The sequence below is a fragment of the Bombyx mandarina genome, chromosome 16 (assembly GCF_030267445.1).
Source record: "Bombyx mandarina strain Sakado chromosome 16, ASM3026744v2".
NCBI classification, from domain to species: domain Eukaryota; kingdom Metazoa; phylum Arthropoda; class Insecta; order Lepidoptera; family Bombycidae; genus Bombyx; species Bombyx mandarina.
In genome coordinates, this window is record NC_143222.1 from 9,689,037 (window position 1) to 9,716,988 (window position 27,952).

General features: G+C 38.0%; 2 protein-coding genes across 4 annotated transcripts; both read left to right on the forward strand.

The window, feature by feature from the left end:
* Positions 1-1,256: 1,256 nt before the first annotated feature.
* Positions 1,257-18,637, forward strand: LOC114247684 (uncharacterized). 3 transcript variants are annotated; one of them, XM_028180699.2, is made up of 11 exons: positions 1,257-1,422; positions 1,946-2,071; positions 5,477-5,600; positions 5,926-6,020; positions 6,363-6,452; positions 7,394-7,512; positions 9,213-9,421; positions 9,982-10,127; positions 11,311-11,361; positions 12,279-15,749; positions 16,170-18,637. In XM_028180699.2, the coding sequence occupies exons 1-10, from the start codon at positions 1,387-1,389 to the stop codon at positions 12,342-12,344; spliced, it is 1,062 nt and encodes a 353-aa protein (XP_028036500.2). In that variant the 5' UTR covers positions 1,257-1,386; the 3' UTR covers positions 12,345-15,749; positions 16,170-18,637. The 3 variants fall into 3 exon arrangements, with proteins under 3 accessions (XP_028036500.2, XP_028036501.2, XP_089590165.1); XM_028180700.2 differs by having other exon boundaries at positions 5,525-5,600; XM_089734039.1 differs by having other exon boundaries at positions 5,528-5,600.
* A 1,653-nt stretch (positions 18,638-20,290) lies between these two features.
* On the forward strand, positions 20,291-27,869 carry LOC114247691 (farnesol dehydrogenase). Its single transcript, XM_028180706.2, has 6 exons — positions 20,291-20,467; positions 21,482-21,647; positions 22,716-22,857; positions 23,953-24,082; positions 25,007-25,132; positions 27,784-27,869. Exons 1-6 carry the CDS (start codon positions 20,339-20,341, stop codon positions 27,826-27,828), a joined length of 738 nt encoding a protein of 245 aa, XP_028036507.2. The 5' UTR covers positions 20,291-20,338; the 3' UTR covers positions 27,829-27,869.
* Positions 27,870-27,952: the final 83 nt, after the last annotated feature.

The following is a 27,952-nucleotide window of genomic DNA, read 5'->3' on the forward strand; positions in this document are numbered from 1 at the left end:
GGATTGAGCCATGGAGAGCCAAAAACGGAATAAAATATCAAAGTAGTATCTATCTAGGTATTCCACTGGTATTTCCACTGTTTGTCAATTGGTCTTCTTTCTTTTTTGTTTACTTGCTATTAAGGAGCTTATTTTCCTGGTCGTATTCTTTATTTCTGAAGGTCGTGCGTGTGCAACAAAAGTTGGTATTTACTTGGCCCATCACCCTTTTGATAAAATTGTCAAGTTGCCGACGGGCCACAAGATTATAGTAGCCCACAATCCTTTGGAATCATATTATGGAAAGAGCTTGGTCTTACTGTCTAATTGATCTAAAATAAATCGTTTTTCTTTTAGTAGTACAGGGTATTCAGAGCATCTTTCTCTAACAACACATTTCGAAGGAATCCTCCTTTTTCCACTTAATTACTCGAAAAGTCTACTACTCGCATACTCATATATGAATATCGAGACTAGATGAATGTCCGGATCAGTCTTTTATTGATAATATTGGTGACCTGCAGGTACTTCCAAATACGTATAAGCTTGTTCGAGTGTCCAGACCAACTTTAGTTACATCAAAAATCTTTTCTTGGAATAGTATTTTTTTTATATTTTGATATTAACAAAACAAAACATAAAGTACAATAATGTAATTGGTATAGGTATCGAGAAGGTGATTAAAGTCTATTACAGATTATTGGAATAAATGGATCATTAAGCGAACATTGATGAAATGAAATGAACGATTTCGCTTATGGTGCAGTTTTACAACCGCGCAACGATTACAATAGACAAAAAGAGTGGTTTGAACGATTTAAGACAGAGAACAAGAAGAAAATATAATATAAATTTTATCGTGGACTAGCACACGGACTATCTTCTGTTAAGTCGGTACTGTTACCTTTGGTATTACGACGTGAAGGTCGTCACTCATATCGAGACATGAGTTCAGAGCTTCCTTTTTATCGTAATTCAAGGCATCATTACACAATGTCATTCTTTGTTGTCGAAATCATTTAAGAATATGTTTTAGATCAAGTGAGATACATAAATATTTTACATAGAAAGGTGAAGAAATGAATGAATTTGGCCTAATTTTAAAATTTAATTAAATAAAACTGGGAGAAAATTCTTTTTGGATTCTTTCATCAAATGCGTTGAACAATTATTAAACTCCTTAATAGCTCATTGCAGAATGTTGAAACAGTTAATAGTGGGTAAAAAGATGAGTCGCTGATGGCCGTAGACTACCATTTAAAAAAAATCCCCTCCTCCCGTACTTCTCGCACCCGACCCGCCCTGTAATAATTTTTCTCAGCGGTGCCCTATCCATGTAAAAATATTAAGTTTTATTGTTTTCAAGTGTTCTTAACACTTTTTTTTCTTCAATTGTGTGTTTTTACAATGGATAAATGTGGAGAATGTTTGATACCGGCTGAGGTAACATATCTTTATCTATTAACTGAGCGTCATTTCAAGACGTTCTTTTATTATTTTTTGTTTTCTTAACGTGATAGTTGTAAAAATAACGTCCCTGAATCAATGTTAGCTGCTTTTATGACGGAATGGTTGTGTTTAAAGGGGTGCAGTTGATGTTCTCTATTTGAATATCTTGAGTTTATCGTCGACAAAAAAACATTCGAAACCTGCCCGCGTAATTTTTTTTTACTTGCTTAGCCGTCGTTCGCTCGGTCGGCCTGTTTTTTTTACGTCTGGCTCGGCGCTGTGTAAAAAAACGAATGTTCTTTTTTTTTTTGGACGGATAGTGAACCTTGGCATATTCCATAGGTCTGGCTGAGAAAACAAAACGAAAAAGTTTTGAGTGATTTGATTTTTAAAGTACTTTTGTGTAATATTTATCTTAAATTATTTTATCATTAATCTTGAACTCTATTGTTAAAATGCTTTTATTTTTGTTTAAGTATAAATCTGAAATATGTATTAAATTTAGTGTTTTTTTCAGCAATTATTCGAGACTGGCAAAGATGGAGTTTATGCATGTTTCAAATGTCAACCCTTAGTACCTGAAGTGTCCATTGGAGAAAGCAGTACAGAACAACACAATACATCACAGTCCACAAATGATGAGGTCTCTAACAATGCCATTTTAATAAGAAAGATATTATTAAGTCGCATAATTAAATACTCTTCCATGTCATCTTCCGCTCCAATCCATGAATGTCAGGTTCAAGATTGGATCCTATATTTTTCCTTATACAAAGCATCCTAAATCCAATTTAATAGCAATATTTTTAAGTTTTTCTTTACTTAATGTTACATAATGGGTTTGTGGTATACCTTCCCTAAAAATGAACTCATAAGCTAATGCTTCCTAAAACATCCTTCCAGCGAAAGGCAAATTTTATGAACAACTGATTCCTAAACGCCTCTGGGACTTTAACACCTCAAAAGGTATCCTCATAAATGAACAGTTCCAAACATGCCAAACATTTGTGCATCCAACAAGTGCACCATCTCACGGAGCATATAGGACTAAATAGACCTAGACCTGCCCCCACATGAGCCCCCTTTTTCGATATCTCGAACTGGTGGTAAGACCTCTATTGAGTCCGCATGGGTAGGTACCACCCTCCTGCCTATTTCTGCCGTGAAGCAGTGATGCGTTTCGGTTTGAAAGGTGGGGCAGCCGTTGTAACCATACTGAGATCTTAGAACTTATATGTCAAGGTGGATGGCGCACTTACGTTGTAGATGTCTATGGGCTCCAGTAACCACTTAACACCAGGTGGGCTGTGCGCTCGTCCACTCATCTAAGCAATAAAAAAAAAGTGTTCGACAAAGTCTGGCACAACGGCTTAGTATTCAAACTACAACATGGAAGTGCCAGACAAACTCGTACTCATCATACGAGATTTCTTGTCGAACCGTTCGTTTCGATACCGAGTAAAGGGAACCCGCTCTCTCTCGCGTCAGATCTCGGCCGGAGTTCCGCAAGGGTCTACTCTCTCTCTGCCACTTTTCAAGTTATACATTAACGAAACACCCCGATCGCCGCCGACCCAGTTAGCCCTCTTAACTGATGATACGGATCTCTACTACTCGAGTAGGAAGATGTCGTTCATCCGCAGTAAACTCCAGATCACAGTCACTGGGACTGGCCAGGACAGTGGTTCCTGGAAGGAAGTGGTGGTGGAAGTAACGCATCAATATCAATCCTACGAAAAGCACAGTTGTGCTCTTCAAAAGAAGTCGCCATCGCGACTCCTCTGCTATTATCTCGTCTCGATTTAGGCGCGATAACTCCATTCTCCCCATAAACATTTTTGGCCAGCTCACACCGTGGGCTTCGAAGAGTTAAGTATGTACTTTAGGCGTCACCCTCGACGGAGGGATGACATTCGGTCCCCACATTAAGGCAGTACGCGACTGGGCCGCGTTCCTACTCGGTCGACTTTACTTCAAACGAAGTAAATTGTCCCTTCGTAACAAGGTGACACTACAAAACTTGTATACGTTTCGTCGTGACTTATGCAAGTGTAGTGTTCGCTCACGCGACCCTTACACACACCGATACCCGTCGGAGCACCATGGTATGTGAGGAATGTAGATCTTCACAACGACCTTAATCTAGAACCGATGTGTAAGTGTCATAGAGAAGCGTCAGAACGCTACTTTGAAAAAGCAGTGCGGCACGATAACCCTCTTGTCGTGGCCACCGCTAACTACAACGACGGGGCAAAGCAAAGCCACAGAGCTCAGACACAGCCCACTGAGTTTATCGCCGGATCTTCTCAGTGGGTCGCGTTTCCGATCCGGTGGTAGATTCTGCGAAGTACGGCTCTTCCTAGGGTTCGTGTTAGGTTAACGTCGTCAGGGTTGAGCCCCGTGAGCTCACTTACTAGTTAAGGTTAAGCTGAAATAGCCTCTCAAGGCTCTCAGCTTAGGTAGGAAAAAAATAGGGAATAGTGTAGCTTCCAAACTGTGAAAGAATTTTTCAAATCGGTTCAGTAGTTCGGAGCCTATTCAATACAAACAAACAAATCTTTTCTCTTTATAATATTAGTATAAAAGTATAGAAGTTATAGAAGTGTAGAAGTATAGAAGAATATTAGTATAGAAGTATAGATTATTCCTTCAATATGTACTATATGTATTATTCAACTAGAAAAAATAGTTTTTGAACATGGCATATCTAGCCAGAAATGAGTACAGCATCTTATCTTTTAGGTCACGATAACTCAGCAGCATTCGTAATGCAATTAATTTATTTATTCGTTAACTGCATTAATAATTACCATTTAATACATTTTTTAATGATTAAAAAGCGCAATCTAACAATTTCATGGGTTTTATTAACTGTTGATCCATAGTCTACCACCATCTTTTGTTTCTGTCATTCCTGTATGAAGGATAGTATTGTATTGTAGAAAAAATACTGGGTGTTAGGAGACCGCTTCCGAAAACGAAGACAGACGACAGTGCTAATGACTCTTTTGACGGTGGGACGGAAAAGATTTAAAAAAAAAATATATTTTTAAAACGTTTTATTAGTGTTATTTACGCTCCATCATGTTAGTACAGCTAAATGAAACGATAGTTTCATAAAAAATACATTACTAAAAAAAACCAGCAATGAAACACAAAATCAAAACAGCTGATGCTCGGATCAACGAACGCCCGGGCGCGGCGTTTCTTTTAGGGTCAGCGCAAACAGAGAGGAATAATCTCCGGGAGGCCTCGGGCATTTTCTTTATGGATCGCGTACGCGTACGACGCGGGCGCCTACTCAACACCGCGCATCTTCGAGCACGCGCGAGTATTTTTTGTCGGATTCAAGCATTTATGCACTTTATGTTTATAATTTGAAAGCTTATTTTCAATTGTGTTCATAAAATCCTCTCCGCTGCGCTCCGTTCTGTCTGTGCTGACGCTAAACACGCACACCGGCGCGGCGCTGATACCGCGCTCCCCAACATTTACAACTTTGTAGGTAGATACAAAATTTTCGTTTTCGGAAGCGGTCTCCTAACACTCAGTATATTACTTTACTAGCGGCCCGCTCCGGCTCCGCTCGGGTCTTTAACAAAAATTTCAACGAAATTGTTTTATTTTTTTAAAATAAAAGAACACTTATTGCGGCATAACTATAATAGTTAGACATATACTTTGGCGACCCTTTTTTAAATAATAATATATTCTACAAAGTCGTAGTACATTATTTTATTCTATCATCAATAGTTTTCACAGGGCACGCGATGTAAAGAATATTTTAGGTAACTTTTTTACACCTTGAGTTACATTATTGGAGTTTTAGTAAGGATCCTTAATTTTTTTCAAAAAAGATTATAGGCTATGTCACTCGGGAATAGTGTAGCTTCCAAACGGTGAAATAATTTCTCAAATCGGTTCAGTAGTTTCGGAGCTTATTCAATACAAACAAACAAACATATCTTCCTCTTTATAAATTATGTATAGAAGTATAGATAAGGATGTTTGGCCTTTGCCCGATTCAGATCCATATTAACATTTCCAGGGTGTCGACTCCTCATTGTTCTGTGGTATATGTCAAAAATCGTTTCAGAAGAATGCACAGTTGCAGAATCACTTACGTCACCATCGTGCCGAGAGACGATTCGTCTGTGCCTTCTGTAATAAAGGTTAGATTTAAAAACATTCTCCACCAAATGAAGAGGAAAAATATGCAATAAAAATTTACTATACATATTTAAAATATTGAACAAATAAACAGTAGATTAGTAGTAATGATAATCATAGTCTATTATACAAAAGAAACATGTCCGCAATCCTGCAGTAGCCCCATTGAAGGATCGAAATAATAAATACATCATTTTTCCGTCAAATGGATGTAATATGGATGCAAAATCTGAAGTAAATGAAAAAAATAAAATAAAAAAAATTGTGGTCAACATCAAATTTTGTCAACCTTATAGAACATTATATTTGATTGGATTACTCTTTCAGCATTTTCCCAGTCAAATAATTTGAGGGCGCATCTTCGTATCCACACAAATGAGAGGCCGTTCAAATGTAGCGAATGCGGGAAGGCTTTTACGCAGGTCGGTTTCGATTTAAAAAAAAAATAATAATATTAATATATCGACGCTTGAAAGGCAAACGTGACTAAGCGACAATAACTGCTTTGTACATAAATGATAGGCAATAACCATATTCGATGCGCAAAAAATATATATTTCTAGGTCTATTAAAATAATTTTAGTCCTACAGCTAGATTCGTTAAAATAGAATTTTTTTCAGGTATTTCAACTTTAAATTAGTCTACTGTAAAGTTCACGCATTGTCGCTTAGTCACGTTTGCCTTTCAAGCGTCGAATATTATATACTTCGGTCATTATTTTTGTAGCTTTAATAGAAAAATGAACTTTTTTTTGTTTGTTTAGTTAACAAATCTGAATAACCACGTGAGACTTCACACCGGCGAACGTCCCTTCGTGTGTCCCGAGCCCGGCTGCGATAAAGCGTACGCACAGGTATGTGGGTTCTGGGCATAGACAAGTCATACACGGTCTCTTATCGTGCCCTCAAATTAAATATATTCCCGACTCAAATGACCGGGCGACACAGCCGCCAACGCCCTAAACACGTCTTATCTTCACCAATCACTCGGTGCTTTTGGGTACTGGTGGTAGGACCTCTTGTGAGTCTGCACGGGTAGGTACTACCGCCCCGCCTATCTCTGCCGGAAGCAGTAATGCGTTTCGGTTTGAAGGGCGGGGCAGCCGTTGTAATTATACTGAGTGAGACCTTAGGACTTATATCTCAAGGTGGGTGGCGCATTTACGTCGTAGATGTCTAGTAACCACTTAACACCAGGCGGGTTGTGAGCTCGTCCACCCATTTAAGCAATAAAAAAAAATCCTAGCACTCGCCACTGTTTTCCTCGAACTCGTCGAATGCGATAAACGATTTGATGTGTAACTTAATTACTGAGTTTCTCCTAAGTGGGTCGCGTTTCCGATTCGGTGGTAGATTCTGCGAATCACTGCTCGGAACTAGGGCTAGTATTAGCAAATTCAGCAGAATCGCAGAATCTACCACCGGATCGGAAACGCGACCCACTGAGAAGATCCGGCGAGAACTCAGTGGGCTGTGTCTGAGGGTTAATTTACTGATCGAGCCCTTCGTCGCAAGCGACGGGTTCGACGAGAACGGTAACCGGTGCTTGAGGTACCTAAAAGCACCGTCAGTGGATCGGGAGGATGCGAAATGACGTGTTTTGGGCGACGTCGACTGCTTTCCATTCTGTCCGCAGGATCGGGAATGGGGCATAGCCCCTCGAGGTTACCAGTATAGGTAAAGAACAAAAAACATTTGGACTGTCAGTCTACCGAGAATTACCCAATTATGAATTTATTTCCCTTAATGCTGATGCTTATTTAAGTAATGAAATGCCTACGCGTGTAACGCACAGGTGACGAACTTGAACCAGCATCGGAAACGTCACTTGAGCGGGCGGCCCGTGGAGTCTACGTACGACTGCACCGTGTGCGGCGAGTCCTTCCAGCAACGGAATCAAATGTACACTCACAGGTGAGATTCGTTTTAATCAAATATTATACATGTCGCATCCGGACACGATAGACGAAGCGAAAGCGCGCCATCTAGTGGATGTGAGCCGCAACTACTCGTCAAGCATTGGCTCACTTCGGGTGGCGAGTTTCGGCAGAGTCGAGGTGTCATCGCTCGGGTTGAATGGAAGCACATTCGTTGCCTGAATTCGGAAGAGTGAAGACGTCTCGGAACTGTCATCATTTCATGCTGCGCAATCTCTGCACGACTACCCACCATACGCCTATTATTACTTACTGGTGGTAGGACCTCTTGTGAGTCCGCACTAGCGATGGGTAACTCGTCTATTTTAAATGAGGATGAGGGAGCACCTCATTTCACCTCGTGAGGTACTCATGAGGTACCCCTCATTTGAGGTGAGTTAGCGCTTGCTCGATACGTCATCATTACGTCCCGGCCCTGCGCGACGCGGCGACGGCGCGGGCGATGAGTTGGTTGAGTTGAGGCCGAACGAGTGAGGGAGTCGAGCAAGTGTTGCGCGCGCATTATACTCGAGTCGCGCTTCGTGTTACCGAATGCTACGGAATGCCGTCGCCGAGCGTGGCTTCGTTCGGGTTCTGCCGAAATGCAATTATTGTTCTCCCTCACACGTATAGTTTTCTTTCGCTCAGAATTTAAAATGAAAGAAATTAATGACACACTATTACCATTTTTAAGTGTGAGTAAATAAAGCTTATTATCCAAGGGATTATCAATCCCAGGGAAATAAAAATATTTTATTTTAAAATTCTTTTCTTTTTTAGTTTATAGTTTACCTCTGACCTTCGAAGTGCATTGTTGACATTGTTGTATCAATCTTTAACTTGTTACGTTGTTACTTTTATTTTAGCACCCCTAATATTCCTTCTATAACTATATAATTAAATTCAAACAACAACACATACAAACAGCTAAAAAAATTAAACAAAAATAAACATGTTTGTAATTTCGTTTGATCTGAGACTTCCCGCCTCAGTTCAGCTCAAGTTGGCTCAACTCCCTCGTTTCCATTCATCTGATTCACGTTCACAGATAATAACCTCGCCGAACATTTTTCTCACGCACTCACTAGCGTGAAGAGGTTCGTGAGGCGGTTCAATATTGAAATTCGAGTAACTCTTTCAATTTACTGTCACGAGTACCTCAAATGAGGCAACTCATGAGTGAGGTACCCAACTCTAGTCCGCACGGGTAGGTACCACCACCCTGCCTATTTCTGCCGTGAAACAGTAATGTGTTTCGGTTTGAAGGGTGGGATAACTGTCGTAACTATACTGAGACCTTAGAACTTATATCTCAAGGTGGTTGGCGCATTTACGTTGTAGATGTCTATGGACTCTAGTAACCACTTAACACCGGGTGGGTTGTGAGCTCGTCCATCCATTTAAGAAAAAAAAAAGTCAAGAAATAATGAAGATATCGGCCCATTCTGCAACATACATAATCAAAATTAACTATTTTGAATATGTCTCTATATAGTATATAGACTATATACTATATAGACCATATACTGGAGGTACATAGTCGTATATGCATGATTTGAACTTTAAAATTTAAATTGAATAATTCGAATTAATAGTGTTCGATACTCGATACCCAACCCGTTAATAATAATATTTTTATGAAGGATATTCGGTGTTTGAAGCACGTTTACTAAACAGTAATGATGATAATGTTTACAGACGTGAAGTTCACGGGGAACTGAAGAGTCCGATGCGCGTCGCCAATCAGCGGCGAGCTTGCACGCTGTGCGACATGACGTTCCCCAACGAGCGCCTGCTGCTGCAGCACGCGGCGCAGCACCTCGCCCCGCACCTCGCCCCGCACCCCGCCCCGCACTCCGCCCCGCACCCCGCCCCGCACCGCGGCGCCGACGACGTCGACGACAACAGTGCGTGTCCACGGTGCCACTACAGCACGGTTCATGACAGTAGCTTAAACTTAACAGTCGCGCGGTCGATACAAGTTATAAACACTACGATAGAATTCGCATGCATTATTCTGCGAAAATTACATTTAAACTGTTGTGTGTAGTTTTTTCGTATTTTCGTTATAGTATCGACCCAGAGGCGATAATCTCTAAAGCAAATGATCAAAGAAATTTCATATATATATTAAATGATGATGATATCTGTCTGTGAAGTCTAGAAAAATCAACGATCTATTTAACCTCTTCAGAGACGAATTTTTTAAAGTATTAAATTCTTCAATTTAATATATTATTTATAATATTATGTGCATTATGTGCATACTATATATAAAAAAATTCATGAAGTAAAAAAATAAAAAACAAACATAGTGAATTAAATATATAAATAATAATAGTAATAAAAACTTAAAAACCAACATATGTGCCAATATTCCTGAAGAGGTTAACATGTTTTTAAGATTAAGTTCATCGTTATTTGCGTTTTGTGTGTACGACGCGTGCGTTTGTCGGTGTGTGTGCAGAGTGCCTCTACCCGTGCGTGTTCTCGTCGTGCTCGGCGCGCCTGCCCTCCCCGCGCGCGCACACCGAGCACCTGCTGGCCGCGCACCAGCTGCGCGTGCTCGCTGCGCACGACGCGCGCCCGCCGCGCCGGGGACGCCCGCCCAAGGTACGCGCCCGTCACTAACTAAAGAGTCGTGGACAGTGCTGCCAGATGACCGTGTGAATTTCCCCCCAACTTTTTTCGAAAACCCCCCGAAAATAAGCTTTTTGAAGAAGAAAACCCCCAAAACAGTTTTTACTTATTTTAAAGAAGAAATAAAAAACCAAAAGGATTCTTTTATTTTTTAATTAAGCTATCCCTATAACTTCAACCATCTCTAAACAATTATCACGATCATATTCACTTTCGTTATTATTATTCAAAGCATACTCGTTTTCGAAGTTAAAGATATTTAACATGTCCGGTGTGGGAACAAAATTTATGCATCTATTTGGCAGTGAAAATCGAATCCTGAGAACCGCTTCGGCAGTTTCTATTGCTATTTGGTTGCATAATTTGTCCTTTATAATATTGACTTGTGAATAGTAGACTATAATTATTCTAATAGTAATTGCAAATTGATACTCAAAAAACCTCCGAAATTTCTCCCAACTAACTTTTTCCCCCCCGAATGTCCCCCAAAGAATCTTTCCCCCCGAATTTCCCCCCAAGGTCGAAAAACCCCCCGAATTTGCAGGGAATCCCCCCCATCTGGCAACTGTGGTCGTGGACTGTTTTTTTTTTAAGGGATTTTATGACCTGGTAACTAAAACCTTTAAGTCATGTCTTATTTTAATTTATATTCATATGTTTATGAAAAATGATATTATAGAGTGAAATGAAATGAAATGAGATGATATGGGATGAAATATAATCTCAGTAAAATGGTGGTCATTTACTGAGACTTTTCGGAGAATCCCGAGAAGTTACGTTCAGCGGCTTTGTTTGATTTTCCCACATTTGTGCACTTTCACAGATAACAGTTACATAAACAGTTAATAAACCACCGTTATTACACATTTAAACTTGAAGAAACACTAATTAGACAAAATAAAACAAATCACACAACTTCATTCCTCGCGTTTCCGCCAAAGAGTCAGACGACTTACATTGGCACAGATTACTTCTATATTCCTGACTTTAAGCTGCGTTCAATTTGATAGACTCACCCTTCCCTAACTAAAGATGAGTCGCGGACTCTTACATTACTTCAGATATTGCATCCATATTACATTCATTAACAATAAAATTTCACAAGAATGCTTGTAATTTTTCACGAATCTAACTCCTGATTTCTATTTGTTTGCAGATGTTGAAAGAAGACCCATTGGACCTGAAAGACAACACCCAGTTTCACGAGGTATATTATTGAACATCCCACTAACCTTCAGATTCTGTGCCTCAGCATCGAGACTGAATCGCAGTATACTTAAGTTATATAAGAATAGCGTCAAAACTAATTAATTTCATTGAATATGCAATTTACTGGTGGTAGGACCTCTTGTGAGTCCGCGCGGGTAGGTACCACCACCCTGCTTATTTCTGCCGTGAAGCAGTAATGCGTTTCGGTTTGAAGGGTGGGGCAGCCGTTGTAACTATACTTGAGACCTTAGAACTTATATCTCAAGGTGGGTGGCGCATTTCCGTTTTAAATGTCTATGGGCTCCAGTAACCACTTAACACCAGGTGGGCTGTGAGCTTGTCCACCAAGCTAAGCAATAAAAAAAAAAAAATCGTAAAGGGCACATTTATGAAAATGTTAAATGTTCAGGAAATGAAAAAAAAACTGATTATTTTCTAAAGCAGTGTAAAATTTCTAATATTAACTCTTGATTTAAATTTTAGTGTTAATTAGCAATTGAAAATTATTGGCATTATTATAAAATGGGTGTAGGTAAGCCTCAAAACTACATGTATATGAAAAAACGTATTTGACAAAATATGGTTTATATATATATATTTGGTTAATATTTTTTACTGGTGGTAGGACCTCTTGAGAGTCCGCGCGGGTAGGTACCACCACCCTGCCTATTTCTGCCGTGAAGCAGTAATGCGTTTCGGTTTGAAGGGCGGGGCAGCCGTTGTAACTATACCTGAGACCTTAGAACTTATGTCTCAAGGTGGGTAGCGCATTTACGTTGTAGATGTCTATGGGCTCCAGTAACCACTTAACACCAGGTGGGCTGTGAGCTCGTCCATCCATGTGAGCAATAAAAAAAAATGCGATATGTGCCCTTTTCGAAATTGCATATTCAATTGATTTTGTATAATTTTCAGGTGACGATAATCAAACATTCGCAGCGGCAGTTGCCCAAATTGAAAGTGCAGAGTTTATTCCAATGAGACGGGTTCGGTTGTGCGTTCACATCGGCACGGAGGAAGTCCTCGTGTCTCGTGTAGGTCCAACTAATGAAATAAAATTATAATCAACTCGTATTTCGAAGGCACAAAGCTTATTATCCAATAGCCGTTACAATCTCGATGACTCTTTCGATGGAATAAAAATATAAATATATAGAACTGTATTTTGTATATAGTTCAGCAAATGCATTGATTTATTTTAGAACATAGATTGTGATCTGTGCCTTCGTTATAGCGAAACTTAGTTTTTAAATAACACGCTTTGTATTATTGCATAGTGCTTTGTAAAGACACGCACACAGCGGAATGTTTAATGATATGGTGCAGAAGTGTGACGTCACAGAGATCTATTAAAACGAATGTTTCGTGTAAAATTGTTATGTTATTAGTATGGCAACTTGTGCATGTGCAGAGAAAATGTGTTGCCATAAACGAGTTTAAATTAGTCTGTGACATAGATACTTAAAAAAAATTTTTTTTACCACCTGTCGGATTATTTATTAGAAGTGCTTTCAGACCGCGCTTTATAAAGTCAAATTCAAAAGACGTTAATAAGTGTATAATTATTTTTAAAGCTTAATTTAATTTAACTTAAAAAACATATGTGCAGTACCCATGAGGTATATGGGATACCTTCTATATGTATAGGGGAATATCCTATCTCAATCTCTTGTTGGCTAAATATTTATAGATTGTATATGTTTGTCTCTTTTTAGAGTCGCTCTTTCTTTCATCAAGTTTCAGAACGTAACGGTGCTAGAAGTTATCACTTCAAAAATCTAAAATAAGTATTTGCTGAAATAAAATACTTTGTAATGACAGCCCTATTGTTTGCGACATGTTGAAATCTTATACACGCATTCTACCCTCGGAGGCAATTTTATTTCCCTACCATATAAATCGTATTTTATTTTTACAAATCGTCAAGTTGGTCTGCTGGATTCAGTCATAAACACTTCATGTTATCATTTTGTTAGTTTAAGAGAAGATTATATGTATTATAAATTATAAAGCTGAAGAGTTTGTTTGATCGCGCTAATCTCAAGAACTACTGGTCTGATTTCTCCGATTCTTTCAGTATTAGATAGACCATTTATTGAGGAAGGCTATATAACATCACGCTAAGACCAATACAAGCGGAGTACCAATAAAGAATGTTTCAAAAACGGGGTTTTTTCCCTTTTGAGAGCTTCCGCTGCTTGCGCTGCAGAAACGGTTAAAGTTTCGTTAAAATAATGTATGACTGAATTGTTCCCCTTAAAAAGATCTAAAAAAAGTCCGCGACAGCATAATATGTTTATACGATAAGGTTGGCTCACTATAATGTTTTTTATGCTTTAAATTTGTTCTAAAGTAAAGCATTATTTGTGAACTATTCATGCGGACGAAGTCGCGGGCAAAAGCCAGTATGTATATAAACAATTTGCACGTACTGAGACAAGTGGCTTAAATCTTTTGAATGCGTCGTTTGAAAGCTCTAAGGTACTCTGACGTCATTCCACAGATAACGCAAACGTCTTTAGGTACATTGAGTATACAAGTTTACCATAAATATTAATATAATTTTACCGTAAAACAATAATTTACAATCATCTCTATGACGTCACTACCTGTACCTCGTCTAGCTCGATGAGACAAACGGGATCGTTGAAGTGATTTTTTTTGATGATAAAATTAATTAAATATTATACAAATTGAAGAAGAAAAAAAAACACTAAATTGGAAGTTGTGAAACAAAGAAAAAAGTATTGAAAGTAAAACGGTGATCTCTGAAAGTGGATTCTCTTACTCGAATATTTTCGATTTTCGTTTCTAAAAAGAGTTATTTATATTGTAAAATAGAGAGTCTACAAATATACATATTATTATACATATATATATAAAATTATATTTATAAGTGATATTAGTTTTAAGTGCAATTTTATTTTGTTTATAAGGTAAGATCGCGTTGACATTGTGGTTGTATTCGCTGGTTTGTACTTTAGGATAAAATGTTTATCAATTGTTTTTAAAGGAATCGAATTTAATGTAAGCGGGCTGAAGAAATTCGTTCGGTGTGACGTCACTCATTCACAATAGCCACATGTGACGTCATGATGTGTTTGAATTATTCGATTCTTTTTGTTGAATTTAAAATGTAAGTCATTAATATTCCACATATGAAGCGATGGAAGGTTGGTTTGTTACTAATGAACTAGTAATAAATGAATAAATCGAATTCTCCAGCGAATACAGTCATAGTTAAAATGTAATTAATAAAGTCCACAATGAAATATTTTTTTTCTGCTAATTCTCGTTGGGGACAGCGGAACAATCCCGCCCAAAGCCGAACTTATGGTCACGTTAGGGATAACAGCTGTTATACTATACTATAGTAGAATTATTTTGTCCGTGCAGCTTGGGTCATAAATAATCGGAGCGGTGAAGCGAGTATTTCGCTCTCTCTTCCACTCACGAGCCTTATGGACGGGCATAGTGATGCGCATTATTGTTTTCGATAAGCGTTATCGATAGTGTATTTAGTTTTGTCATTTTGTGGGTTAGTGATAAAAATGAAAGTAAAAATCACTAATCGAACACTTACACCACACATCGCCGCAGCAAGTTAACGAGAACGGCAGAAATTAACACTTTGTAACTTTTTGGGAACTATTTTCATTTCAGTGAAAAATTTTAACACATTGTTGATAACAACACGTGTAAATATTATTTTGAATAAAGTCTACCGTTTTGGTACAAAACAAAGGAGTAGCCATTGTGTCACTAAAGAAATTCAGAGAGCGAATGCATAAAAACACATTTCTCTTCGACATAATATGTACTATAATTTGCAGGTAAGTACAACAAATGACTCATAACATAACAATGTCTGACCACCCTTCGTATACCGCCCCGCCGCCGTGTACCTGCCTTCGATGACTCATTTGTTTTTATCGATAATGAGGTTGCGCCCGCACAACATGCTCACCGCCCTAGCCGGGCTATGTTTTATGACCCAAACTGTACCGACAAAATAATTCTACTATAAGCTAAGGTCTCTTTCTTTTATATCACCAGGCTTTAATCTATATATAAACTTTGTTTTATTATAAAAAAAAATCTCAATTCTTTTTTACTAAGCGTTTGGTAAATCGGACAGTTGACTTGTTTGAATATATGAATTAAAATAACGTGTAATTTAAATCGACTGATAAATTCCTAAAGAAACGTTATCAACCTGTCCCTTTTCCGCAAAGTGTATTTAGTACAGTACTTGTATGTGCATTTAAGTGGTGACGTTATTTTGTTTTATAGCAGGCGCTTTCTTTCTTCCGTAAAATCAGAATTTTTAAACTATCGCGTTTCTGAAGATTTTTTTTGTTGTGTTGGCAGCATTGTTGATTATAGGCATAAGATGGACTTTTTGGCGGGAACGCGAGGAGTGAAGTTGTGTGATTTGTTTTATTTTGTCTATTTAGTGTTTCTTCGGGTTTAAATGTGTAATAATGGTGGTTTATTGACCGTTTAATATCTGTGAAAGTGCACAAATGTGGGAAAATGAAACAAAGCCGCTGGACGTAACTTCTCGGGATCCTCCAAAAAGTCCACTGAAAAATCTTAGTAAATGACCACCATTTTACTGAGATTAGATTTCATCTCATCATCTCATTTAATTTCATCCTAGTTGATTAATGTCTCAAATTAATCATTTTCATTTCATTTCACTCCATAATATCATTTTTCATAAAATTAAGAATATAGATTAAAATAAGACATGACTTAAAGGTCTCAGTTACGAGGTCATAAAATCTCTTAAAAAAAAAATAGGCATAAGATCGAATTTCCATATATTCGTGCAAGTTATTTTTTGTCAATTATCTAAAATACCAGAATTTTAACATTTCATTGTGGAACTTAGTATACTTTTGTTAACCTTAAATAAATCCAGCCTAGTTTTTATTTTAATGCGATTTTTTTAACGCATTCTTGATTAAGTAAAAAAATAATAATGTTATTTTACTTTTGTTTTTTCAAATTTTGGCTGAATTGGAACTGTGACAGTATTTTGTTGATTTTTTTTTAGGAAACTTGGTCATTATTTATGTGAAATTATTTTAGGCTAATTTCTTTTTCTCCTGCAATTGTTTGGGGCAGAATGTTGCCATATAATCTAAATATTTTTCTACACAAAATTTGTTTTAATCAAATAAATAATGTTGTTATCACATAGTTTACTAACATATTTGCGATGTTAATATCAATTTAGAAATCTTTGGTTGTAAGTGCCTGAAAATTTGCAATTCTGTACTTTATTGAAATGGTTAATTCAAATTCGTGTACAAAAATAATTTACATCTTAGGATTTATTCTACGTAGATATTTTATAGATTATATATTCTTAACATTTCTTTTTTCAATGAATTCCAAGACCTGGTTCGCTTTTCAAGTTAGGATAAGCGATGCTACATCTGTGAGGAATGTTAGTGAATATCGTTTGCATTTCGATGATTTAAAAAAAAACTGCATTGACAGCTTAGATTTTTTGACATTTGAAATTACCTAAATCTCGTGAGTTCTGTGCTTTTATAAATGTTTGTTTAATCAACAGATTTGGATGTTTTCGGCTTTACAGAACGTGTAGCTTAAATAGGAATGTATTTAGAAATATCAAGGGTCGATTGACGGGCGAGTTATAGTATTACAGGACTTCAGTCCGACTCGGATGATGCTATGCGATGCGATGATATACTCCTGGCGCACACGATGCGATGAAACTATAACCTTTTATTTCTGATAGGCGATTATGAACTTTAGGCTCTTCGAATAGAACACGAAATCGTTAAAGCCGACTTGCAATTGATTTAACGTGATTTATCGAATTTTTGTCGTACTCTATTCGCTGTGGTACGGAAAGGACGAGTTATGAACCTGTTCTTTCAACGTCAAGTCAGTTCGGGATTAATATCAAGGAGAGCCCATATTGCATCACTAGCTCATTACAGAGTGAAACCGTTGAGCCTATGAGAGCTACGACATGTCAACGTATTAGTCAACAATGAGGTCTTCATTGAAAACCTTTTGTTATGATCTTAATAGGGAAGCCGTGCTCTTTGAAGGTTAATCGTACAGAGTGATACAACGTGCAAAGAGGTCGCGTACTGCCTACCTTATCACGATACCTTTGATATTTATGAACTTTGACTAGGATTGACATTTGTTGTGATATGGTCACAGTACACAGATAAACTTAAATTCGGTCTGTTAAGGCTACGCTGTGCTCAAATAAGTTTGTGGTGTTGTGATTTGTGCCCTAAACAATCTGAAGTTGCTGCATGTGGCGATACGCATGCGAGCTGCGTTGTAAAATATTTAAAATGATGCATCATTAATATAGCATAGCGTAGCACAGTTTTGTGTTGATAGAGAAAAAGCACACATCTCTTCTTCAACCCGTGTCCACCCAATGCTGAGTGTAGGTCTCTTCGGTCTCTTGCCTTTCGCATCCAGTTCTTACCAACCACCTTGATCAGGTCATCGGTCCACCTCATTGGCTGTCTGCCCACGTTACGACGTCCAGTACGAGGTCTCCACTCCAGTACTTTTGTGCCCCACCGATTGTCAGCGTGACGGCATATGTGGCCGGCCCACTTCCACTTTTTCCGAACAATCACTTTGGCAATGTCAGGCAAACCAGTTCTTCTGCGGATTTCGGTATTGCGCACTCTATCCCGTAGAGAAACGTTCCATGGCTCTTTGCGTGACTTGCACCCAAAGTACACATACTACACCTGTATATTGCGTTTCGATTATTTGCAAGAAACTGAAGCGAATCGTCACATACACGCTAAGGTTAAGGCTTCTCGGTAAACAACCCTAATTAATAATGTATTTTAGGTATCGTGATTGTGAAATAAATGAAATGAGATTTCGCTATGGCACAGCACAGGACACTGGCCGATTTAGGGGTAGTTTTTTCTCCGACATTCGTTAAACCCCTTTCCGAGGGCGTGTGAGGATGATTCCCTAATGAATTTCTTTAGAATGAAATAGATATCGTTTTTAAAAGTGAATGAATTTTCAAGTCAGTTTGTGAACAGTGTCGATGCATAGTGTTAGGTTGTAGGTTAAGGTGCAAATGTTCCTATGAATGTAATTAACAGATGTGTATGAATACGCCGCTATAATGTATGTATAGATGACCATTTCAATTTTAGCCTTGTCGAAATTCGTTTAGATTGGAAAATTTTCTATTAACATACAACTAATTATGATTAATAAAATATACAATTTTAAAAGAGTATTTTTATTTATTTATCATCATAAAACATGAAGTAAATGTTTTTAGTAATATACGCCAGTGCTGCATGCAAGCTCACTGAGTTTCTCGCCGGATCTTCTCAGTGACAGTGGGTCGCGTTTCCGATCCGGCGGTAGATTCTGCGAAGCACGGCTCTTGCTAGGGTTCGTGTTAGCAACGACATCAGGTTTGAGCCCCGTGAGCTCACCGACTAGTTAAGGTTACGCTGAAATAGCCTCTCAAGGCTATTAGCTTAGGTAGGGAAAAAAAAGCTGCATGCACCAAGAAAATACAAAAAATAATAATAACTTACATTAAATTTGCACATGTGAGTTTATGTTTTTGAATATTTTGTATCCGATTTAAAGTTTGATGACGTTCTAAACCGGATTCAGCCTTCAAATAATGAATGTTCCTATTGCTTGATGTTATACTAGTGGTTTGACCGCTTTCCGACTAGGTACATCATAGTATTATTAAATATACACTATTTATGAGAAGAGTAATCTATCGGAAAATCAGAAGATGTACATAATGTGATAGCACTATAGAAACGATGAAAGCGACCATTTTTGATAAAACTTGCCTTTTCGGCCTAGTGTATTTTTTTTTAGTGCGAGTAATCAAAGCTAAGTGATGCATGTGCATGTGACTAGGGGTCGAAATGGTAGTGCAAGGTAGTGAAAGACATGGATTGTGTGAATGACGATATGAGAGAGAGAGAGGAGTGAGTGTTGAGATGACGGCTGATAGAAGAGAATGGAATAGAAAAATTCGCTGTGCCGACCCCACCTAGTGGGATAAGGTGAAGAAAAAGAAAAAGGATCAAAGTTAAGTGATGGTAAGTTTAGATTAGATTTATCCATGCTTTAATTTTTTAAATACATTTGTTTCCGATTTTTTTTATTTCGATACAACTGGTTTGGCTATTTTCAAGGCCAAAAAACAACATTTCAAAACTTATTACAATGTTGAAAAAATCCATTCCGGTTATATAGTAGTATATTTATATAATAGGTCGTATATTTTTTGTTTCTCCATAAAATAGTTGGTACTCTAGTGTTATGTGTAAAAAAACGTTTGATTGTTTTACTGGCTCATCATAGAAATACCTTTCGCCCGGTGCTAGGTTATCGTCATTTATCGTTGCCTTCCGGGAGATATCCTTTACATCAGTTTTCTTAGTACAAATCGCTTGAATATGATTTATCGGCAAATTCATGTAATAAAAATGAAACCCGCAAAATTATAATTTGCGTAATTACTGGTGGTAGGACCTCTTGTGAGTCCGCACAGGTAGGTACCACCACCCTGCTTATTTCTGCCGTGAAGCAGTAATGCGTTTCGGTTTGAAGGGTGGGGCAGCCGTTGTAACTATAATTGAGCCCTTAGAACTTATATCTCAAGGTGGGTGGCGTATTTACGTTGTAGATGTCTATGGGCTCCAGTGACCACTTTACACCAGGTCGGCTGTGAGGTCGTCCACCCATCTAAGCAAAAAAAAAAAAATCATCACAACGATGTTATATAATGAGATAATAATATTCATCGGATAACGTTCGACGTGACTGGTTTCTATTAAAATAAATAGAACGAACGTATTATTCTACCTGTAAGCTTGTGTTTTGAATAGTCGGTTATTAATTTTTTATATAAATTTGAGAAGCTGATTTTCGCTATATATCTATTAGTGCACTCGATGGATCGTTGGGCTGGTAAGCTTGCAGTGGTCACGGGAGCCGCTTCAGGTATTGGCGCTGCCGTAGCCCAGGCTCTGGATCGGGCTGGACTCCAGGTGGTAGGATTGGACGTAAAAACGCACGTGGAGGTAAGTACGATATTGCCTCTAAAGCGTGTTTGAACAATGGGCGATCCGATGTGATACTGCCATCTTGAGGCCCTAAATGGGGATGGTCGTTCACGCTCTGATGCCCATGGACTCCGGCAACAAGTTGGCATCATGTGAGTCTTAAGTTCGTAATTGAAAAAAAAGACGTCTAAGCATTGAGCACCATAGCCCGTGGGTACTGTTATAAGTCTCCAGCAAGGACTACACTTGATACATTAAAGTCGTCGGAAGATAAAATCAATGTGAAAAAGCCTCGGTTTCTGAGACGCGTTTATAAAATCAAGTGGTGAAAGGTTATTTGGTTTAAGCGCTATTTTTGCAACTTTACCGGAGAACCTTTAAAGTTCAAAATTTGGAAAAAATATAACATCGCAAAAAAACTTCTTCAATTGAATGGAGTAAACTTAATTGAAGTTCAATTAAAAACCTCGAGCTGTTGATGGTAATACCAAATATAACGCACATTTAATTACAAAGATAAATGTGACGTAATAAGCGAAATGTCGCTTAAGCCAAATAGCCTTTCACCGCTCGAAATATAAGAGTGGATTGGTGTATAGGTAGAATAGGGTTGGCGATTAGCTACCTATATAAATTTCGTAGAGCACCCACAACAGTACCGTATAAATATTATCTTGGAGTAATAATACTGTTAATAGAATATAAAAATTACAATATTGTATTAGATATATTACAGTAGTTGATACGAGAGTTAAATGGTATGTTTGCAAAAATGATATCAAGAAATGTAGTCTGAATAAGCGCAGCGGTTCTTGGTCGAGCCTTTTTAAGAGACTCAAATCTCCGTTTCTTGGTTATGGGATTGTATAATGGGTCTCTTATCGGTAACATTTGATCGCACTTCCTATGGTACATAAGGTAGAAAACACAAAAGAGCACTGTTATCTCTCTAGACCTAGACGTTCCAAATATTCAGTAATATTAAAAATCGCTATCGCTTAAGCTAATACAAACACAGATACAAATTCACAGGCCAAGGAATCCGAAATAGAATGCAAAGGAAACATTACATCACAATATTGCGACATCTCTAAGCTTGAAGATATTGAAAGGGTTTTCAAATGGATCGAAGATAATTTCGGATCTGTTTATGTTTTAGTAAACTGTGCCGGCGTTCTTTACCAAGGACATATAACAGGTTCGTTGATGTTAGGTATAATCACGTGCTACGAATTTCCTTAATTATTTTTTATTACAATCTGCTATATATTTATTGTTAAGTTTGTCTATAAATTATAAAAATATATTTTAAGACGAGTTTTACGCCAATCATAATGCGTTGATGATACTAAGCAAGAATGCTATGAAATGCTAAAAACAAACTAGTGTAGGTACCAAGCTTTCGTGAAGTTGAAGTTTTATTTCCTCCGAAGGCTGGTGATGGTGAGTACTGATGATGGTACCCGACGGTGAGTGGACTCCATTTTCCATAGAAAATAGCGGCACCGCCAAGTCGCTAACAACCGCTTCCCAGTAATTTCCATTTCAATGAACATGCAATTATAGTTTTTATTAAATAGACAAGATTAAGAGGAAATAGACTTTTAGGTGAACTAAGGTTATTCTGAATTAAGGAATTGTTCAAGACCAGAGTACGTAATCACGTTCTGTAGCGTCTTGGCTGTCTTTGACACTTGATGACCCTGATCGATTATTCTCGTACAAAGACAATAAAAATAAAAAATGTATTCAAAATAAAATCACTACCTAATTAATGATTGGTAAAGTAGTATTCATTATAATTATAATGTAATTATGTAAAAAATAGATAAACTAAAAAGGTAGTCAGTACTTACGTAAATTAAGTCAATGGGGCTTTACAAAAACTTACTTTTTACTGGTGGTACTTTTTACTTAGCTTTTACTGGTGGTAGGACCTTGTGAGTCCGCGCGGGTAAGTACCACAACCCTGCCTATTTCTGCCGTGAAGCAGTAATGCGTTTCGGTTTGAAGGGTGGGGCAGCCGTTGTAACTATACTTGAGACCTTAGAACTTATATCTCAAGGTGGGTGGCGCATGTACGTCGTAGATATCTATGGGCTCCAGTAACCATTTAATACCAAGTGGGCTGTGAGCTCGTCCACCCATCTAAGCAAAAAAAAAAAAAAAAAACGAAGTATCGAAAACCTTTTTCAGTTTTGCAATATACTTTATTTTCAATTAGACCTTTGTAGCAAATATTTTAGCGGCGCGTTTTATTTCGCAGGCGTTGGAGATAAACCTTTAAGTGTGAATCAGCTTGTCGAAACTTTGGATGTGAACTTGAAAGGGTCTATTTTATGTGCACGGACTGCTGTTGAATGCATGAAGAAATACGACATCAGCGGACACATAATTAATATTAACAGGCAAGTGTTCTAGCGCTGCTTTTGCTAGGGCTTGTGTTAGCAAATTCGTCAGGTTAGAACTCACCTTCTCGCCCGGTTAAGTTGGCATAACTCCCTAGATTACCAGCATAGGTGGAAAAAAATATTTAAAAAGTCACGGAGCACAGTATGTTCTATACTGTGCTCCGATGTTACGACAGTAATTCATTGTCATGTAAATATAACTACTAACATAGGTCTAAGTCTTATTAACAATTTATATGAGTCATGGTTACTTGCAATAAAAACATTATTATTATTATTATTATTATTATTATACGCGTCGATAAATCGAGCATCGTGTTTTAAGTAATACCCATGTAGTGTCATTGACTCGTGTGCAGTATGTTTAGTTTTATAGGGAGTCACGATAAACTGGCAACAATAGCATGGAAAATAATAGCATGGAAAGAATTGAGATCGGCTTGCTTTTTTTTAATTACAACGTTTTCTCTTTCTTTTACGTCAAGATAAGTTTTATAACTCATGGATCAGTAACCGAGTTTATGGCCAAACAAATCTGAAGCGGCTACATCTGCTCATAGACATCGCAACTTGAATGCAGACCTACCATGAGACGTGATACTGGTACTTTGCTATGATGGCATAATTAATTACGAACTATAAATCTGTGTGGCTGTGATTTCTATTCAAGCTATCTATTCTATATACGCTTGTGTTAATGTTAATTCTCCTCCTTGAGACATTACGTTGAGTTTCCTTTGGTAACACGGTTCACACATTTTTTTTATTGCTTAGATGGGTGGACGAGCTCACAGCCCACCTGGTGTTAAGTGGTTACTGGAGCCCATAGACATTTACAACGTAAATGCGCCACCCACCTTGAGATATAAGTTCTATGATCTCAATATAGTTACAACGGCTGCCCCACCCTTCAAACCGAAACGCATTACTGCTTCACGGCAGAAACAGGCAGGGTGGTGGTACGGACCCGTGCGGACTCACAAGGGGTCCTACCACCAGTTACTTACCGCAGTTACAGTTACCGCATAGTTGCTCCACGGTTCAAATGCGAATGCGAATTAGCCGATAACGCGCGCTAATATCAACTTACAGTCTGGCGGGCCATTATGTGCCGTTTTCTTCGTCAATGAACCTCTACGCCAGTACAAAATACGCGATAACCGCCTTCACGGAGACCCTCTCGCAGGAGTTGGCTCATTTCTCCAACAGGATTAAAGTTACGGTAAGTTTAGTTGATTTTTTGCACATATGTGTGTAATATTATGTAGTATAATTTAAATAAATATATGATATGAATTAAATGAATGAGTAATTGAAATGCCGTTTTTCACACTCCTAATTCTATTTATTGTGACTTAAGTAAGTATGGCGCTAAGAATGAGCAACTGATTCATCTGCATTCAGAACAGTGCAAGTTGCGTCATAGAGTATTCGCGCTCTGTGCTGTGTATATATATAACTTGTGTTTTCGTTTGTTCGTTATCTTTACGTTTATTGACCCCGGTAAACACTTTTCACGACGTGGATCGTGACTTCGTTCACGGAGCATCGCAATAAAAAACATCGAATTACATAGAAACTTGTCGTTTAGTAATACCAGCTAAAAAAATCTTAACAGATTCTTTTTTTCTGCTTTTACTAGAAACTGTCAAAATTAAAACCATAAAAGAAAATATATGATAATGTTGAAATTAATGCAAATATATAAATCAAATGCGGTAAATGTTAATCAGTCTTTGTTTGTTTAACGAAATATGCACTAAAAAAAGTAGGAAAATTTGTTTAGCTTGGCGGGCGATTTTGGGGACTAAATTTGTTTTCACCTACCTAAAAACACAAGAAACCCAAACTGACTTTCAAGAAAAGTTTGAGGCAAGAAAAGTTTTGCGGTAGGCAGCGGCTTGGCTCTGCCCCTGGCATTGCTGAAGTCCATAGGCGACGGTAACCACTCACCATCAGGTGGATCGTATGCTCATCTGCCTACAAGGGCAATAAAAAAAAAGATAATGGATCAAAAAAAGCAACCAAACATTTTCATGGCACAACCAGTTTCTTTCAAGAATATTAGCCGTGTATCTCAGATTAAGTGCTTTTTAGTGTGATCGTTTTGTTAGTTCTCAAGTAATTGTTGTCATGTATTTTTTAGAGTTTATCGCCAGGGTTGACAAAAACTGAGATGGCAGCGCATATGGATGATGGCCTACCAGGCCTCGCGCCAAGCGAAGTCGCAGATGCAGTCCTGTATGTCTTGTCTACACCACCACATATTAATGTATGTATTTGATTTTTCAATTGCCTTCAAAGGCAGACGAGGGATTTGGGCTACTGGGTAGTGAGTGGCTGTCGTCACTCACGGACGTTAGAGAAAATAGGAGCATAGCCAAACCGCAACCTACTATTCAGAACTCTTTTCAAACCTCGTTTGAAGAAGGAAATGACGTAGGGCTCAGAACATGGAGGAGAGCGTATCCCAGGGTTAGATTGTAAAATAATACATTCCCCCGAAACGCATTGAAATCAAATCAAATAAAAAAAAAAATTCAACATAAATGAAAGTATATACTTGTTGAACGTCAAAAAGAACTACCGCCAATTCACAAAAACTAGCCTCCGTCCTGAGAAGAACTGGCAAGAAACTCAGCGGGCATGTTTTTTTTTTTAATATTCATTTTTACAATGAGTATTATAACGTAAGAATTATTGCAATATTGAAATGACCGGAGCGAGCAACTCATTCCCACTTTGTGCAATCTTCTATTCTGTTAGTAGCCTTGTAAACTACTCAGATGGATCGATCATAAAAAGTAGCTGAACTTGAATGTTGAGTTGATCAAACTACAACACCTACAGATCATTACTTTTCTAGTTGTTTAATAATTTATCTATGTATTTACAGTCATGTATCAAACAGATGGTACCATTTTCACATCTGTCTCTCAACCAACTTTGAAATAAGTAAATAGTTTTTTCAATTCAAACTCAAATTTAAAATCATTTATTTCAACTTAGATGTCAGTATAACACACTTGTTGAAAGTCAAAATAAAAATTACAATGTTAACTCTACCACCGGTTCCAAAAAAAGCCACAGTCCTGAGAAGAACCGGCGAAACAAACTCAGCGGGCTTTTTTTTTTTGTTCGTACTCAATTTTTTTTTTTTTAATAATTAAAAATATTTACAATAATCGAAAAAACAAGTCAAAAAAATACAATTAAAAAATAATAATAATAATAATGAAAAATGAAAAGGTCAGGAGCGAACGCCTAATTCCCACGTAGTGCCATCTAGTAAATAAATGTGTCATTAAACAAACAAAAGAGAAAATGTATTAAATAAAATTCATGAAATCTATATGTCTTGCCTCATCAACATAGCATTTCGATAATTCGGCGACACTATTAATTTAGATTGATCTCATTCTAGAAACGATGTCTGAATGGCATTGAGAATTAAATCAGCTATTTTCTTTAAATCCCATGTTCGATCGCTAACAGTACATAAAAAGTACATTACTTATACTCGATTGCCTTGAAAGGTAAAACGTGTGCATTGGTTAAGATTTTGTACAATAATGTTACATAGCTGTGCATTTCAGTTTTAATCCTACTAACATTATAAATGGGAGACTTTTTGAGGATGTTATTTTTTATCTAGGCGTATGGCCCACCTGATGGTGAGTAGTTACTGTCGCCCATGGACTTCAGCAATGTCAGGGGCAGAGCCAAGTCGCTGCTTACCTACTTTCTGGTTATGTGTCTCTTAAATGTAAAATTTAGAGAATAAATCTTCAGTCACTCAGTCGGCCACTTGTTATTAAGTGGACTTGTTATTAACTAGTTATCCCAATGTCAATTATAAAATCACTCGAATCAGTCCTTTGTGTAATATAACAGCTACTCATGAAAGACTGAAAACTAAAGGAATTTTAAAGGAGTTATTGACCGTCAGCAAAAAAGGGAGAGATTATCAATGCGATTTTTTTTTTATGTGTTTGTTACCTTAGAACTTTTTTCTGTGTGAACCGAGTTTGATGATTCTTTTTTATTTGAAAGCTGACGGTACCTATATGGGCCCAATTATTATTGAATTTTTTAGTCAGATGTGATTTGGGTCTCCCGGTAGGTAGTTTGGTTATGGATTTTCCATAAATATCACAATGCGAATACCTTTTTTTTTTTTTTGGTCAGGAGGAAATCGCCGGACTTCCGCCCTCCACTGGGGACGGCGGGCGGAGCATGTCGGAGTCGAACCGACTAAAACCTCCTGTCGCTCAACAACCAACGTCCAAACCTCACATGAGACAGAACTCATGAAAAGGCAAAGGGGGGAAAGTGAAGTGCTTAGTGCGGAGCACATCTCTCCCATCACCCTCCCCCTCGGGACGCCGGACTGGCGGTCGTCGGCGCCACGACCACCAGCCCTCTCGGTCGGCAGGCTATCCGGAGCCCGCCTAGATGGCGCCGGTTAGAGTGAGCTATCCTACGGAATACCCCGCTGGGTCAGAACCAGCGTGGGTCGAGGATAGCCGGCCTTCCATCACCCGGATGCTCTTGCGTAAAACGCGTGCAGAGCAGCTTGCACGACGTCTTCTTAGGTCCCCCTCGCCGGTCCCCAGACCGACATATGAGGGGGACCCGAAACACTTAGAGGGCCAGGGCTTGGGCGATATCCGCCTCCCTGGCCCCCGCTCGACGGCGGCGGGCTTGCGCGTCTCTAACGCGCCCCGCCGCCTCCTTCTGCGAGATAATGCGAATACCTAATTAAATATCAAAATTTCAACTGTAACCATAGATTATACACTTAATATATTTGAGACTGTAACTAATAAATACTTTAAAATATTACATCGCGAAAAATATATATCAAGTAACGGTATTTTGAAATTGAATTCAAACAATGACAATTGAATAATTTTGTTCCAGATAAGCGAATTAACAATAACATCAGTGCTGGAGAAGAGAATCTAGCGAGTTATATCTTGTTATTCGTAATTAAATCTATGCAAACAAATTTTCGTTGTTATTATGTCTATACTAATATTATAAAGAGGAAAGATTTGTTTGTTTGTTTGTTTCGAATAGGCTCCGAAAC